Below are 17,549 nucleotides of genomic sequence, written 5' to 3' on the forward strand. Positions count from 1 at the left end.
TGGGGTTTCCATTGGGATTTTTGTTTAAGGGTGCCATCTAGGGGCGTCTCTGTGAATCTTCGAATTCCTCCCACCTCTGGCAGTTTTGGCTGGGCCAGCAGTTTTGCTTGTCTTTGTGTGATAGCAGCTTCCTCCACCACATCATGCGTTCCTCCAGGGCTGGGATCCCAGCATCTCTCCATAGCATCAGGACTTAGCGCTCAAGGAACACACAGTGGTTGGGGAAAAAAAATCCATGTGCAGCCTCTCCTATGCTGTCCCGATTACTTGCTGCAATGGACTGAATGTTTGTTCCTTTAAAATTCAGATGTTGAAATCCTAACCCATAGTGTGATGGGATTAGGCATGGGGCCTTTGGGAGGTGATTAGGTCATGAAGGTGAAGCCCTCCTAAATGGGATTAGGCGCTTATAAAAGAGATCCCAGTGGCTCACACTTATAATCCCAACACTTCGGGAGGCCGAGGTGGATGGATTGCTTGAGTCCAGGAGTTCGAGCCAGCCTGGGCAACATGGCAAAACCCCTTCTGTACTAAAAATACAAAAGTTAGCCAGGCATGGTGGCACACGCCTGTAGTCCCAGCTACGTGGGAGGCTGAGGCAGGAGGATTTCCTGAGCCCAGGCAGTGGAGGCTGCAGTGAGCTGAGATTGCACCACTGCACTCCAGCCTGGGCAACAAAGTGAGACCCTGGCTCATTAAAATAAAATTAAATAAATAACATAACATAAAATATAAAATAAACCCCAGAGAGCTCTCTTCCCCACTTTCCACTATGTGAGGATACAATGAGAAGTTGGCAGCTGCAACATGGAAGGGGGCCTTCATTGGAACCAGACCACCCTGGCACCCTGGTCGTGAACTTCCAGCCATCAGAGCAGTGAGAAATAAATGTCTATTGTTTATAAGCCACCCAGACTTTGGTATTTTGCTGTAGTAGCCTCCAAGGATTGAAACTGTTGCTCTGCTTAAACAACTATTTTAGGTGTCAGGAATGAGCTGCCAGGAACCAGCCTCTGAATAAGAAATGTGTGAAAATTTTCTAGAGACAGATTAAGACCCTAAACTGTTGATACCAAGAGACGGGGACAACTTGGAACCTCACTGACCTCTCCTCCCCATGTTGGCAGATTTGGCAAATAAAAGCACAGGACACTCAATTAAATCTGAATTTCAGGTAAATACGGGTAACTTTTTAGTACAAGTACAGCCCATGTATTGAATGGGACATGCTTATACTAGAACATTCTTTTTTTTTTTTTTTTTTTTTTTTTTTTTGAGACGAAGTCTTGCTCTGTCTCCTAGGCTGGAGTGCAGCGTGGTGCTATCCCAGCTCACTGCAACCAGCATAGGCGTGTGCTGCCACGCCCGGCTAATTTTTGTATTTCTAGTAGAGAAAGGGTTTCATTATGTTGGTCAGGCTGGTCTCGAACTCCTGACCTTGCGATCTGCCTGCCTCAGCCTTCCAAAGTGTTGGGATTACAGGCATGAACCACTGCTCCCGGCCCTAAAACATTCTTTTACCTAAAAAATTGTTTGTTTGAAATTCTAATTTAACTGGATACCTTGTGTTTTGTCTGGCAGCCCTGTGCATTTGGAGTTGAGAAGATTGAGAAACAAGGCCGGGCATGGTGGCTCATACCTGAAATCCCAGCACTTTGGGAGGCTAAGGCGGGCAGATCACTTGAGGTCAGGGGTTCGAGACCAGGCTGACCAACATGGCAAAACCCCATCTCTACTAAAAATATAAAAATAAGCCGGGTGTGTTGGCACACACCTGGGGAGGCTGAGGCAAGAGAATCACTTGAACCCAGGAGATTGGAGGTTACAGTGAGCCGAGATCGTACCACTGCACTCCAGTCTGGGTGACAGAGCGAGACTCCATCTCAAAAAAAAAAAAAAGAAAGAAAGAAAGACAAAGAAGATTGAGGATTGAGAAACTGGAAGCCTATATCCCTTCTTAAAAGTTATCCAACATGAAGTTGTCAAACAACAAACTATTCTGGTACAGGTGAGGCGGCCTGGGGGAGGTCGCTTTCATTCTCTTCGGCAGATACTTTATTTATTTTTCATCTTTCCTCAGATTACATGTAGGTTTTTGGTTGAAGCCATGGAACAAATTTCATAACCAGGTTCAAACTTTCCTGCTGACCTAGCTGTGTGACTGTGGTCAGGTTAGTTTCATGTATTAGTTTCCTCAATCCTAAAACTTGTGATAATACTGATATTTATATTCTAGGTTGTTGAGAAGATTCAAAGACATGATGTCTACTAAGTGCTTAGCAGAGGTCCCGGGGGATAGTATATGCTTAGTAAGTGGAAGCCATTATTATTGTTTTGATAGTTTTAAACACTAGTAGACTTAAAGCACACTAAATTTCAGATGGTGGCATGTCTCCTACTCACACATGAGCCATAGGGTCCATTGGCTCCACATCAGGTCCATTCTAATTTTTTTTTTTTTGACAGAGTCTCGCTGTGTCGTCCAGGCTGGAGTGCAATGGTGTGATCTCTGCTCACTGCAACCTCCGCCTCCTGTGTTCATGCAATTCTCCTGCCTCAGCATCCCAAGAAGCTGGGATTACAGGTGCCCACCACCACGCCCGGCTGATTTTTTGTATTTTTAGTAGAGACAGGGTTTTGCCATGTTGGCCAGGTTAGTCTCAAACTCCTGACCTCAGGCGATCCACCCGCCTTGGCATCCCAAAGTGCTGGGATTAAAGGCATGAGCCCCTGCGCCTGGCCCCATTCTAATTTTTCACTTCATTGGATTACAGTTGCTGTTTTTGGTGGGACATGAGGTTTCACACCCTGTATAGGAGACCTGGTCATCTCCCCATTTCTGTCTAAACCAGAACCTCCAGCCCTCCCACTGTCTCATTGATTCCAAATGCTATTTGAAACCGTATGTATACTTTATGATAAACAGCACAAATCTAAGAGATGGAGAAGCTCAGGGTTAGTTTGAAAGGCTGGAAAGCCCAGCTTTGAGGAAGGAGTGGGAAAGGGGGGAAAATTGAAGTACTTTGTGCTATGCAATGCTCTTCCTAAGAATTCGGGAGTGTTTGTGTTCTGGACAGGTAGTTTATGGAAAGAGCAGTGGACTCAGAGTCATCAGGATAGGTTTCAATTGTGTCAGTGCTACTTATGAGTCAAGTTGACTTAGGAACGTTATGTATCTCTCAGTTTTTTTGTTTGTTTTTCTTTTCTTTCTTTTTTTTTTGAGATGGAGTTTCGCTCTCGTTGCTCAGGCTGGGGTGCAGTGGCATGATCTGTGCTCACTGCAACCTCCCTCCCAGGTTCAAGTGATTCTCCTGCCTCAGTCTCCCTAGTAGCTGGGATTACAGGTGCCTACCACCATGCTTGGCTAATCTTGTATTTTTAGTAGAGATGGGGTTTCACCATGTTGGTCAGGCTGGTCTCGAACTCCTGACCTCCAGTGATCCACCTGCCTCAGCCTCCCAGAGTGCTGGGACTACAGGCATGAGCCGTGACACCCGGCCCATATCTCTCAGTTTTTATTCCTTATCCTTAAAATAGGAATATCATGGTGTTTGGGGGGAAATTGAATGAAAAAAAAAAAACAAGATATGCAAGCATGGCACCCAAAAAAACTCATTAAGTCTAACTTGGTTTTGAGAGAACTTCACAGTGACCATGGAACATGTGCTTTTACTATTTGGATGGCAGCTAGTATTGTTACTTTTGAGTATGTGCACATGTATTTCTGTGTTTATCGTAATATTGGTGTTAGCCACAACATTTATAGAGCATCCACTGTGTCGGGTGATCGAACTATCCCAGTTTGCCCAGGACTGAGATGGCTTGCAGGATGCAGGTCTTAGTGTTAAAACGGGGCAAAACTGGGAAAATATCAGTTATCCTTCTACTATATGCAAATCGCTCTGTACACGTTATCCCGTTAACCCTTCAAAGCAACCCTATGAAGTAGGGACTCACATAATTGCCATTTTACAGACAGAAAGGACACTTGGAGAGATTAAGCAACTTGCCAAACCACACAGCTAATTAATGAGAAGAGTAGGATCTGAAGTCTGACCTGTCCAACTGTAGATCCCAAGAAATTAACCACCGTACTCTGTGCTTTTTGATGTCTCCAAAGGTCTTTTATTGCTGCTGCCTCTGTTATTCCTGGAACATTGGTAAACACCCTCCCATGTTCCCTTCTGTCACCAACACTTCCTGCTGCCCAGCTGGGCTCCAGCAAAGGGAGACACCAGCTGATAGAGCTAGATCATGCCCAGTCTTGTATGTGGGCACTGCGGAGGCCCCTCCTTCCCTTAGCAACAGACGCCGAGACTTGGTTACTGTGCCCAGTGCCTGCATACAAGCACTGCCAGCGTTAGAGTCCAGGCAGGAGGAGGGAGAACAGTTCGGGCTGCCAGGATGTTGTTTGGAGGGGTAAGTCTCCCTCTTCTCTGTATTAATATGTAACTCTGCTTCAGTCTTTCCTCTGCAGTGAACTCAATGTGTTTCTGGAAAATTTCCAAGAGAGAAACACTTGAGGGAAAGGAAGCGTGGCCACCGCTGGGGAAGTAGGAACCAGAGCTAAAAGCGCAGCAGAAACACAGTGCTGTCCCCTTATCTCTAGCTTCCCTTTCTCTCCTCTTCTACCAGGGAACTCCTCAGGGGGCCAAAGTCTATGACCTCAGAGAGGGAGCCTCATGAACAGAGCTTTCAGAACATCTGGAAAGTTCCATTGTTGGTGTCATCCCCATTATGCTATAAGGAAGTGTGAATTTCAGAGCAACTGGATAGGAGAGGCACATCCCTGGAGAAGCTGAGAGCTCTTCGTTCATTTTTAAAAAATAGCTACAATTAGAGTGAACACCATGGGTGACATGGATTGCTCATGTCAGAAGGTAGGTGTGAATTTTAAGACTTTTCTTGTTTTACCCAATTTTTTTTTTTTTTTTTGAGACAGAGTTTCGCTCTTTGTTGCCCAGGCTGGAGGGCAATGGCGCGATCTCAGCTCACTGCAACCTCCGCCTCCCGGGTTCAAGTGATTCTCCTGCCTCAGCCTCCCGAGTAGCTGGGATTACAGGCATGTGCCACCACACCCGGCTAATTTTGTATTTTTAGTGGAGATGGGGTTTCTCCATGTTGGTCAGGCTGGTCTTAAACTCCCGACCTCAGGTGATCTGCCCGCCTCAGCCTCCCAAAGTGCTGGGATTACAGGCTTGAGCCACCGCACCTGGCCGATCTACCTGTATTTTTAATGTGTTGGGAATATGTGGGAAGGGGGATATTTTGATCATAGGCCAATTGGCATGTTAGATGCCCTTGAATGAACAAGTGTATTCATCACATTTTTTGTTGTCTGCTTTGAAATATCATTTTTGCTGAATTAGACTTTTGGAAATCTTCAAGTTTTGCTGTGAAAAATTCAGGAATAGACACCCGTTCTTCCTTTTCCTTCCCTTCCAAGCCCATTAGACCACATATTCCACCCATCAGTTTTGGACTGTGGCTGAACATCCGAATATTCTGGGGAGCGTCTTAAAAACAGAGAGTCTCGGTCCCCCACTCTTAGATTCTGATCCAGAAGAATCTGGAGTGGGGCCCTGGAATCTATATTTTTATCTAAGACTGGAGTGATTTCTGTGTAGCAGGTCCTCAGACAAGCATTTGGAAACTGCCTTCATGAAGAACATGCATACAACATGTGTAATCAGCAATAAGCTGCCCAAAGTGACAGTTCTACCCAATCTAGGTTCCTGAGTCTCTGTTATATCTCTGTGGAATCACCACGTTGCCATACAGTGAAGTGCCCAGAGGAGCATTTTAAATTGAAACTTAATAAAACTAAAGTGGATTTGTAGATAATAACTAAGCCAATATGCTCTGAAGTAAAAGCTCCTTGAAATTTACCAAAGAGAAGATTTAAGCATTAATTTCTTTTCTCTCTCTCTCTCTTTTTTTTTTTTTTTTTTTTTTTTTTTTTTGAGATAGTCTCTCTCTGTCACCCAGGCTAGAGTGCAGTGGCACAATCTTCACTCACTGAAGCCTCTGTTTCCTGGGTTCAAGTGCTTCTCCTGCCTCATTCTCCTGAGTAGCTGGAACTACAGGTGTGCGCCACCGCCTGGCTAATTTTTGTATTTTTGGTAGAGATGGGGTTTCTCCATGTTGGCCAGGCTGATCTCCAACTCCTGGCCTCAAGTGATCCACCCGCCTCGGCCTCCCAAAGTGCTGGGATTATAGACATGAGCTACCACACCTAGCCAAGCATTCATATTTTTAACAAACAATTTTGCCTCGACCAGCTAGTTCTTATGAGAATCTCCATCTCCTCTTGAAGGTGCCACAGAGGATTCTTAGCCAGGTATAGCCAAGGAAACTCTTTGCTCTGTTCCGCAATTGATGCCTAGATCTGCTGATGCTGTGTGTGCCCCACGTGCTCCTTATCCACGGATTGGGATGCTTTCTGCTACCAGCGTACTTATGACTGTGTGTGTATTTGTTTTAGTCCGAGCCTATGACATAGCTCTCTTTAATTTGTTTCTACAGAGGTTCTCCTTCTTTCCATTGTGTTCTGCAAAATGCTCACGGTTTGCTTTCTTCATTATCCCAAGAACAGCGTATCTGTCAATTTGCATAATGCAGTAAGGAAGCTGAGGCAGGAGAATCGCTCAAACCTAGGGGGTGGAGGTTGCAGTTGCAGTGCCGAGATCGTGTCACTGCACTCCAACCTGGGCGACAGAGCGAAAACTTGGTCTCAAAAAAAAAAAAAAATAAAAATATAAAAAAGTCACTGACTTAGAAGGCAAGCCAGCCAATTACATGGCTGGGACGTGTTACCGATCTTCTCTGCCTCATTTTCTTCAGCTAGAATGTGGGTATAAAAAAAATCTCGTAAGGTTGTACAGTACCTGGCACATTAAAATAGTTTGGAATAATGGTAGATATTATTGCTGCAGTTCTTGTTTTTCTGTTGTTATTTAATGAGGTAGGTGCTCGAGGAGAGATAATGATGGTTAATTTGAGTCATCTGTAAGGGGTTGGGGGCAGAGGGGCAGCTAATAGCTGAGTCATATGCCCCTGCCTCATCCCCCCCTCATCAGTGATCTTGCATGTCATAATTTGCACAACCAAATAAATCACATTGATACAATGTTGGCTCATCTTATCTAGGAGTTAAGTCCAAAGTCATTGCCTAAGGTGAAAATCACAGAGAGCCAAAATTGCCCTTGAAAATCCTTCAAACCACCTTTAAAGTGCTGAACAGCAACACCTCTCAATAAGTCCAGGCCAATAGTTTTTCTTCCAGTGTTGGAACAAATTGCAGTTTCTCCATCACTAGCCCCAGGTGAAGTGGTTGTTTTGCGTATAGGGGCTGAGTCTTCAGGCAAAACCACATGTCATCTCATTCAATAATGCAGTCACTTTCATCTCTGCTCAGGAGAGGTGGAGGGGCACTTGGGATCTGAGAGTGACCATGGGAGCCACAAGTTTACCCTTACCTGAGGCTTGCTTCTCAGTATGCACTCACTGGTTGGAATGGAGGACTCAACACCCACACTGTTGAAATAACACTTTTCCTTTTTGCAGGAAGCATAAAGAGTTGCTTATGTGTGTGTTAAATACACAGAAAATTCAGTGCCACTGCCTGCGTGAATTTCTCTTTGGAGTTTTGTACATGTGAAAATGCAAGAGTCCACCTGGTAGGGTGGCTCACGCCTGTAATCCCAGCACTTTGGGAGGTCGAAGCGGGTGGATCACCTGAGGTCAGGAGTTCGAGACCAGCCTGACCAATATGGTGAAACCCCATCTCTACTAAAAATATAAAAATTAGCCAGGCATGGTAGTGGGCACCCATCCAGCTTCTTGGGAGGCTGAGGCGGGAGGATTGCTTGAATCCGGGAAGCAGAGGTTGCAGGGAGCCAAGATTGTACCATTGCACTCTAGCCTGGGTGACAGAGTGTGTCTCAAAAAAAAAAAAAAAAAGAAAGAAAGAAAAAAGAAAAAAATGCGAGTCCATTTTTTTTAAAGTCACTGCCTTTAATCATACCTGAGGGTAGGGTACTGGGGATGTCCTCAGATTTTGGACTCTTCCACAGGGGAAAAATATCCACATTTGCTTATAGAAGGGAATCCGAGGAGGAGACACTGAATGATTAAAAAATGAGGCAGGGGCCAGGCATGGTGGCTCATGCCTGTAATCCCAGCACTTTGGGAGGCCGAGGCGGGCAGATCACTTGAGGCCAGGAGTTCAAGACCCGCCTGGCCAACATGGTGAAACCCCATCTCTACTAAAAATACAAAATTAGCTGGGTGTGGTGGCAGGCACCTGCAATCCCAGCTACTTGGGAGGCTGAGGGAGGAGAATCACTTGACCCCGGGAGGCGGAGGTTGCATTGAGATGAGATAGTGCCACTGCTCTCCAGCCTGGGTGACAGAGCAAGACTCCATCTCAAAAAAAAAAAAAAAAAAAAGAAACAGGAGTGGAAGGGTTGGGGAGATGGTCACAGGATATAAAATTTCAGTTAGATGGAAGGAATAACTTCAAGAGATCTATTGTACAGCATGGTGACTAATTACCAATATATTTTATTCTTGAACAATGCTGTGAGAGTGGATGTATTCTCACTGCAAAGATAATAACCATACAAGGTAATGCATATGCTAATTAGATTTAGTCACTCTTTAACGTATATACACTTCAATACATCTCAGAGTGCAATCTCAGCTCACTGCAACCTCCGCCTCGCAAGTTCAAGCAATTTTCCTGTCTCAGCCTCCCAAGTAGCTGAGACTACAGGCACACGCCACCATGCCTGGCTAATTTTTGTTTTTTAGTAGAGATAGGATTTCACCATATTGGTCAGGCTGGTCTTGAACTCCTGATCTCAGGTCATCCACCCTCCCTGGCCTCCCAAACTGGTGGGATTACCGGTGTGAGCCACCGCACCTGGCCCTTATCTGTCAATTTTTAAATAAATGAAACATACATAATGGATGGGAGTGATAGGGGTGTTTTGCTCTGGACCTAAAACCTTTCCTGGGGACCTCTTTAGTCCTAACCAACTCAGAGGCTTGCAAATCTTCCCTAATTTCTGAAGGGTGGCTTTGTTCCCATGTCCCACAGATCTCCAGAAGTGACTCCATACATCACATGAGCCACTCCCAGGGGCAGCCAGAACTGCCCCCTCTGCCTGCTTCTGCTAATGAGGAACCGTCTGGGCTCTATCAGGTATGCACACCTGGCTGCCAGCTCTTCTGTTGAGGGTGAGAAGGTGAAGTGCTTTCCCCACTTCTCTCGGTATTTGGCAGGTTCTCGTTGGGGGTGGGGAGTTAAACAGACCTGACAAGTGGGATTAGTAGCTTTGGTCGTGTTTGCCCCCAGAAGAGGCTGCAGAAGTGTGGGAGAGAGAGCTATGCCATTGTTCAAAGGTGAGTTAGAATCTGGCCATCCACTGATCTGCTGTGTTATTTAAACTCTCTGAACTTCTGCATGTTTCATTGTAAAATGAAGGTAATTGTTCCTACCTTGTACTCATGTCCATAAGGAATAAAGGCCAGAGATGTCAATTACCTGCCTCAGAGTTACTGGTGAATGCAAACTATTATCCCTGACATCAGAATTCATGCTCAAAATGGTCAGAGAAGTACAGTTGGTGTCTGTTCAGAAAGTCTTTCCACTTAATGTGCAGAAGGCAGAAACATAGCATAAGGCACTTGGAACTCTCATGAGCCTCAATGTAAACAGAGCCCAGGCTCATGGGGAGATGTTCCTCGTTGGGTCTCACTCTGCACTTCTTCCCTCGTAGACGATCATGTCACACAGCTTTTACCCGCCCTTGATGCAACGCACATCATGGACCTTGGCTGCACCCTTCAAAGAGCAGCATCACCACCGTGGACCCAGTGATTCCATCGCCAACAACTACTCCTTGATGGCCCAGGACCTGAAGCTGAAAGACCTGCTGAAGGTGTACCAACCGGCCACCATCAATGTCCCTAGGGACAGGACCGGTCAGGGGCTGCCATCATCAGGTACTTGTGGCAGTGTCATACCCTTGGGGCTCTGGAGGGAATTATTTATTTATTTATTTATTTATTTTAGATGGAGTCTCACTCTGTCGCCCAGGCTGGAGTGCAGTGGCATGATCTCGGCTCACTGCAACCTCCGCCTCCTGGGCCCAAGTGATTCTCCTGCCTCAGACTCCTGAGTAGGTAGGACTACAGGCTAACTTTTTTTTTTTTTTTGTATTTTTAATAGAGACGGGGTTTCACTATGTTGGCCAGGCTGGTCTCAAACTGCTGACCTAAGGTGATCCACCCGCTTCAGCCTCCCAAAGTGCTGGGATTACAGGCATAAGCCACTGCACCCGGCCTGGAGTGAATTTTTTACTCCTGGGTTCTGATCCTGGCTCCCCTTTTGCTGAAGCTAACTTTGGAGAACTTTGTAAAGCCTCACTCTCCTCCTTATCTATAGAGGAAATGAATGCAAATGGCTAACATTTATAGACAGTTTACATATACCAGGCACTGTTCTATGTACTTGTGTTACTGTTTGCTGCATGATAAGTTATTCCAAAACTCTGTGGCTTAAAAGGACCAGTATTTATTATCTTACAGTTTCAGTGGGGGCAAGAATGTGGGCATGACTGAATTTGTAGTGTTGACTCAGGGCCCCTCACTAGCAATCAAAGCATACACCAAGGCCACCATCATCTAAAGTCAACTAGGGAAGGATCCTCTTCCAAACTCACTCATGTCATCAGGTCCTTGCTGACTGTTAGCCATAGACACCAGTTTCTTGCCACATGGGTCTCTCCCTTAGAACAACTCACAACATGGCTTCTGGCTTCCCTTAGAGCAAGGGAGGGAGAGAGAAAGAGAGAGACAGCAAGAGAGAACCCATAGGCTTTTTTTGGAACTTAATCTTGGAAGTGACATCCTATCACTTTTGCCACATTCTGTTTGTTAGGAGTCACTAGTTCTAGCCCATACTCAAGGGGAGAGGATTACACTACAAAGGGGTGTTACCAGGAGATGGGGATCGTTGGGGGCTATCTTGGAAGCTGCTTACCACAGCACCTTGTGTGTGTTAATTTAATTCCCACCAAGCATAGGTATATCGACCTAAGGGTATCCTTTAGTAATTTTTGTTGGTTGTATGTTGGCACTCTTGATCTGCTCTCGGTCTCAAACTCATTTTTATATTTTTCATTTTTCTCTCTGTGCTATGTCTGGGTAAGTTTCTCAATTACCTCTTCCAATTTATTAATTTTCTCTTCAACTCTATTCAGTCTTGAGTTTTTCGTGTCTAATGAGTGTTTTTTGTTTAAATGACTATCTTTCCATTTCAAATTTTCTAATTACTTATGGTTTTCTACCTCCCTTCTCCAAATTCTGATTCCATTCTTACTGTCATAGCCCTTTCAATATCACTTGGATGATTTTTTTTCCAAGTGGTTCTTACCAGTGTTATTTGTGTATTACATGTACACCCACAGTCTCTAGGATGCTGCTTTTGCATGTTCCTGCTTTAAGGACATGTGGCAAATAATTAATACCCAAATGTTCAAGATCATGATACACAGAACCTTAAGTTTGCTGCTCTAATTGCTAATTTCATGGTCATCGTCTTAGTTCGTTTTGGGCTGCTATAACAAAGTATTATAAACCTAGTGGCTTATAAACAACAGAAATAAATATGTTATGGTTCTGGAGACTGTAAAGTCCAAGATCAAGGTACCGACAGATTCAGAGTATGGTGAGGGTCCTCTTCCTGATTCATAGACATCTATCTTCTCTATCTTCTTGCTGTGTGCTCACATGGGAGAAGGGGTGAGGGATCTTTTTGGTGTTTCTTTTATAAAGGCACAATCTCATTCATAAGATGGAGCCCTTATGACCTAATCATCTCCCAAGGGTCCCACCTGCCGAGACCAGATCGGTCAGGGAGACCCTAACCCCGCGGCACTAGAGGAATTAAAGACACACACACAAATATAGAGGTGTGAAGTGGGAAATCAGGGGTCTCACAGCCTTCAGAGCTGACAGCCCCAGACAGATTTACCCACATATTTACTGAGAGCAAACTAGTCATTAGCATTGTTTCTATAGATATTAAATTAACTAAAAGTATCCCTTATGGGAAATGAAGGGATGGGCCGACTTAAAGGAATAGGTTGGGCTAGTTAACTGCAGCAGGAGCATGTCCTTAAGGCACAGATCGCTCATGCCATTGTTTGTCGCTTAAGAATGCCTTTAAGCGGTTTTCCTCCCTGGGCGGGCCAGGTGTTCCTTGCCTTCATTCCCATAAACCCACAACCTTCCGGTGCTGGCCTTACAGCCATTATGAACATGTTACAGTGCTGCAGAGATTTTGTTTATGGCCAGTCTTGGGGCCAGTTTATGGCCGGATTTTGGGGGACTTGCTCCCAACACCCACCTCCAAATACTATCATGCTGGGGATTAAGTTTCAATATGCAAAATTTCACAAGACATTAGCATTCAGTCTGTAGCAGTCTTTAATGATTTTCTTAGTCCAAAATTATTAATATCTGTGAAGAACTAGTACTAATGCCTCCCAGGTTTCATTGTCCCAAAAATTCTCAGGCCAGCTAGAGTCTTTGAATATAAAGTACTAAGATGCTTTCTTCAGAGCAGCACTGGTGTCTGTTATTCATGTCCTTGCTTGAGTTGATTTCTGCTTATTATTCATTAAAATACATTCATACTTGGAGGATCTTAAAAATTTACTTTGGCGTAATATTGTTATTGCTGTATTATTTCCATTTTGTGAATCTATACCTCGATTGTTGAGTTTATTGAGAGGATCGCTTGTGCCCAGGAGTTGGAGACCAACCTGGGCAACATGACAAAACCCTGTCTCTACAAAAGATAGGAAAATTAGCCGGATGTGGTGGCATGCGCCATTACTCCTAGCTACTCAGGAGGCTGAGGTGGGAGGATCACCTGAGCCTGGGTGGTTGAGGTTGCAGTGAGCTGAACTCATGCCACTGCACTCCAGGACAAGCAACAGAGTGAGACCCTGTCTCAAAAGAAAAAAAAAAAAAAGGATTTTTTGTATTATTGTTACATTTAGACTATTTTGAGAAGTTCAAAGATAGACACTTTAGCAAGTAATATCTAACTAAAGTTTAATAATATAGTTTTTATATCATTTATTGAATTAATTGTAGCTACCTTCTATTTATTGCAAATGACATTGCTTTTTCCACTTGCAATAAATATATACTTATTGTTTCTTATTTCTGATAATCGTAAAATTTCTTTCAAAAATAAATGTACTAAGTTTATTTTATTTATTTATTTATTTATTAAAATATTTTGAGACAGAGTTTCACTGTCATTGCCCAGGCTGGAGTACAATGGTGCTGTCTCGGCTCACTGCAACCTCTGTCCCCTGGGTTCAAGCGATTCTCCTGCCTCAGCCTCCTGAGTAGCTGGGATTACAGGCATGTGCCACCACACCCGGCTAATTTTTATATTTTTAGTAGAGACGGGGGTGTTTCACATGTTGGTCAGGCTGGTCTCGAACTCCTGACCTCGTGATCTGCCTGCCTTGGCCTCCCAAAGTGCTGGGATTACAGGCATGAGCCACTGTGCCCGGCCTATTTTATTTTTAATTTTCTTTATTTTTTTTGAGATGGAGCCTCACTCTGTTACCGAGGCTGGAGTGCAGTGGCACAATCTTGGCTCACAGCAACCTCCACCTCTTGCTTCAAGCAATTCTCCCCGCCTCAGCCTCCAAGTAGCTGGGACTACAGGTGGTCGCCACGATGCCTGGCTATTTATTATATTTTTCAGTAGAGATGGGGTTTTGCCATGCTGGCCAGGCTGGTCTTGAACTCCTGACCTCAGGTGATCCGCCCACCTCAGCCTCCCAAAGTACTGGGATTACAGGCGTGAACCACCGCGCCTGTCCAAATGTACTAAGTTTAAATGCCCAAGTCTACTTAAAGATAAATATTAAACAGTAATATAACAGGTGTTTAGAAAATAGAGTATACAATATTGGAGAATACATGAAACGAGCAGTTGTTAATTCTTGCCAAATGTATGGATGAATGGAAGATATGCACATCCCTACTCTACAGTTGAGGAAGCTGAGGTCCGGAGTGACAAAGCCAGTTCTTCAGGGTCACACAGGTAATCAGTGATGCACATGGGACCTCAGCCCACATCTCCTGCCTTGTTGCGCCATACCATGTCCACTCCCCTTAGTGTGCTCCTGGACTGTTCCAAGAGTCATGCCCCTGTGGACGGAGAACGGCCCAACGCCATTGCCCATCACTGATGTCTTTCTTCTCCATTCTTCCAGCAAATAAAAGCTCATCAGAGCCCATAAGGAAGAAAACGAAGTTTTCCTCCAGAAACAAAGAGAATTCCACTAGGTAAGATGTCACTGTGGGCACCAGAGAAGGCAGGACAGTGGGCTGAACGGAAGAAGGATGCGGTCTCACTGAAGCCACACTCTGTTTCTTGGCTTCAAAGCATTCCCAGATAATCACATTTTGTCCACCAATCACCTTAATCCAAAAAAAAATTTTTTTTTGAGACAGAGTCTTGCTCTGTTGTTCAGGCTGGAGTGCAGTGGCATGATCTCAGCTTGCTGCAACCTCCACCTCCCACGTTCAAGCGATGCTCCTGCCTCAGCCTCCCGAGTAGCTGGGATTTCAGGTGCATGCCACCAGGCCTGGCTAATTTTTGTATTTTTAGTAGAGACGTGGTTTCACCATGTTGGCCAGGCTTTTTGAGATTGTAAACAAAATAAACCAACTGAACAAAACCATGCTGAAATACCTATGAGGTGTTCAGTCGTTACGGTCATCTTTGAGGTATACACACATGACATTAGATGACACAGAGGAGAGGGGCTTCTGTTGCAGAACCACACTCATCAGGCTAGGGAATGTAGGCGACACCACAGCACCTCTCCGGAGAACCAAACGCCAAGGGCTGAGCTGTGTCTACTTTTCAGGATCAACTTGGCCTTCAAGACGTCAATCTTCTCACCCATGAAGAAGGAGGGAAAGCCATCTTTGACGTTCCCAGGAAGCAGACCAATGAGTCCAGAACAGCAGCTCGATGTCATGTTACAGCAGGAGATGGAAATGCAAAGTAAAGAAAAGAAGCCCTCTGAATCGGACCTGGAGGTACGTTCTTGTTGCCCCCTTTCCCTCAGTTTGCTGAAGATTGCTCCCGGCATCTCGGTGATTCTAAATTCAGGGAGAACGGCAGAATCACCTGGGAAATGTTTGAAAAACACCAAAGTCTAGACGCAAGACAGGCTACTGGAGAGGGCGCATGTTTGTGTGCTTGTGCGAGTGAGGGAGAAAGAGAGTGTGTGTGCATGTTCTCTGCCCTAGTAAGTGATGGAAATTGATACCTTGGGTCCTTTTAGGATGTAAGTTGCAAAAATGGCACTCCCATAGGCTAGGAGTGCCAGATTTTGCAAGACAAAAAATGGAACACGTAGTTAAATTCAAATTTTAGGTAATGAGTAACTTTTTAGTATAAGTATATCCCAAAGCATCCCATATTTTATCTGGGATCTCTATCATAGGCTGAATTTGGCCTGTAGATGTGTTTTAAGAATGAGGTGGCTGGGCATGGTGGCTTACACCTGTAATCCCAGCACTTTGGGAGACCAAGGCAGGTGGATCACTTGAGGTCAGGAGTTCAAAACCAGCCCGGCCAACATACTGAAACTCCGTCTCTACTAAAAATGAAATAATAATAATAATAATAATAATAAAAAGCCAGGCATGGTGGCAGGCACTATAATTTCAGCTACTTAGGAGGCTGAGGCAGGAGAATCGCTTGAACCTGGGAGGTGGAGGTTGCAGTAAGCCAAGATTGAGCCACTGCACTCCAGCCTGGGCAACACAGTGAGACTCCATCTCAAAAAAAAAAAAAAATGAGGTGGCTGGGTGTGGTGGCTCATGCCTGTAATCTTAGCACTTTAGAAGGAGGAGTGGCAAGGATCACTTGAGCCCAGGATCTCAAGACTAGCCTGGGCAACATGGAGAAACCCAATCTCTACAAAAATTAGCTGGGCATGGTGCCATGCATCTGTGGTCCCAGCTACTTGGGAGGCTAAGGTGGGAGGATCACTTGTGCCTGGGATGCTGAGGCTGCAGTCAGCTATGATTGTGCCACTACACTCCAGTCTGGGCAGCCCTTTCTGGGACAAGACAGCCTATCCCTTGGTCCCCTTCTCTGACACCTCAGGCATCCCAGCTATGATCATGCCACCATACTCCAGCCTGGGCAACAGAGCAAGACCCTATCTGAAAAAAAAAAAAAGAATGAGGAAAGTCTCACGTAGGCTACATTTTCCAACTTCTCTTGAGAAAACTAAAATATTTGGTGCTAAGCAGTAGCTACCTCCTTTAGATAAGAAATACACTCTTCAGTTCATCACAGTTCCCACCATTCCTTATTATTTTCTTAGGTCTAGACAACTTTCACTTATTAACATTACCTGTCTGGCTCTAGACAGATGTTGGAGTTTCCAACCAGTCTTAAAAGAACAACAAAACTTTAGAGCAAATGTGTTGTGAGTTTAGGGTGTATAATAAAATGATTAATAAAAACTCACAGTGACTATGTGCTGTTGGCAAAATTCCATGCTAAACCCTTTAGCTACTTGACCCTACTTGAGACCTGGGTTCTATGGTTATCTCTATTGTCCAGTTGTGGAAAGTGGAGTATAGACTGTTTAAGCAATGTGCCAAGGGCTACAGTGCAGGAGACAAAACTAGGACTTAAAGCATGTCTGGCTGATACTAAAGTCTCTGTAGTTTTTTTTTATTATTATTTTTATTTTTGAGAGGGAGTCTTGCTCTGTTGCCCAGGCTGGAGTGCAGTGGCGCAATCTCGGCTCACTACAATCTCTGGCTCCTGGGTTCAAGTGATTCTCCTGCCTCAGCTCCCGAGTAGCTGGGATTACATGTGTGTACCGCCCCACCTGACTAATTTTTGTATTTTTAGTAGAGATAGGGTTTCACCATGTTGGTCAGCCTGGTCTTGAACTCTTGACATCAGGTGATCCACCCACCTCGGCCTCCCAAAGTGCTGGGATTACAGGCGGGAACCCCTGTGCCCGCCAGCAACCTCTTCTGATCTGAAACTTAAAAACAGACATCAAGTCCTTTCCTGACACTCTGTGCTTCTCCTCTGTCTGAAATTAGTCATTCCCAGAGCCACTCAGCCATGCAGCAGCTCAGAGGCAAACCCTAAATATACAAAATTTCCTGAAGTCACTAGGTTCCACTGGCCATTTTTGTTTCATTTGTGTGTTTAGGTTGCTTTCGAAACTCAAAAGCCCTTGCTTGAATAGGAACTATCAGCTGGGTGCGCTGGCTCATGCTTATAATTCCAGCACTTTGGGAGGCTGAGGTGGGTGGATCACCTGAGGTCAGGAGTTCGAGACCAGCTTGGCCAACATGGTGAAACCCCGTCTCCACTAAAAATACAAAAATTAGCTGGGTATGGTGGTGCACACCTGTAATTCCAGCTACTTGGGAGGCTGAGCACGGAGAATCACTTG

At 44.9% G+C, this 17,549-nt stretch overlaps 1 protein-coding gene across 2 annotated transcripts in view; it reads left to right on the forward strand.

Moving 5' to 3' along the window:
* The first annotated feature begins 2,547 nt into the window (after nucleotides 1-2,547).
* The window catches only part of DNAH3 (dynein axonemal heavy chain 3), a 207,683-nt gene continuing 192,681 nt past the window's right edge, over nucleotides 2,548-17,549 (forward strand). For both annotated transcript variants that reach the window (XM_050772636.1, XM_050772637.1), the window contains exons 1-5: nucleotides 2,548-4,880; nucleotides 9,104-9,208; nucleotides 9,786-10,011; nucleotides 14,316-14,388; nucleotides 14,976-15,150. In XM_050772636.1, the coding sequence (XP_050628593.1) occupies nucleotides 4,851-4,880; nucleotides 9,104-9,208; nucleotides 9,786-10,011; nucleotides 14,316-14,388; nucleotides 14,976-15,150 (609 nt within the window). In that variant the 5' untranslated portion in view covers nucleotides 2,548-4,850. The remainder of the gene's footprint in view (nucleotides 4,881-9,103; nucleotides 9,209-9,785; nucleotides 10,012-14,315; nucleotides 14,389-14,975; nucleotides 15,151-17,549) is intronic.

The sequence above is a fragment of the Macaca thibetana genome, chromosome 20 (assembly GCF_024542745.1).
Source record: "Macaca thibetana thibetana isolate TM-01 chromosome 20, ASM2454274v1, whole genome shotgun sequence".
In the NCBI taxonomy this organism is placed as follows: domain Eukaryota; kingdom Metazoa; phylum Chordata; class Mammalia; order Primates; family Cercopithecidae; genus Macaca; species Macaca thibetana.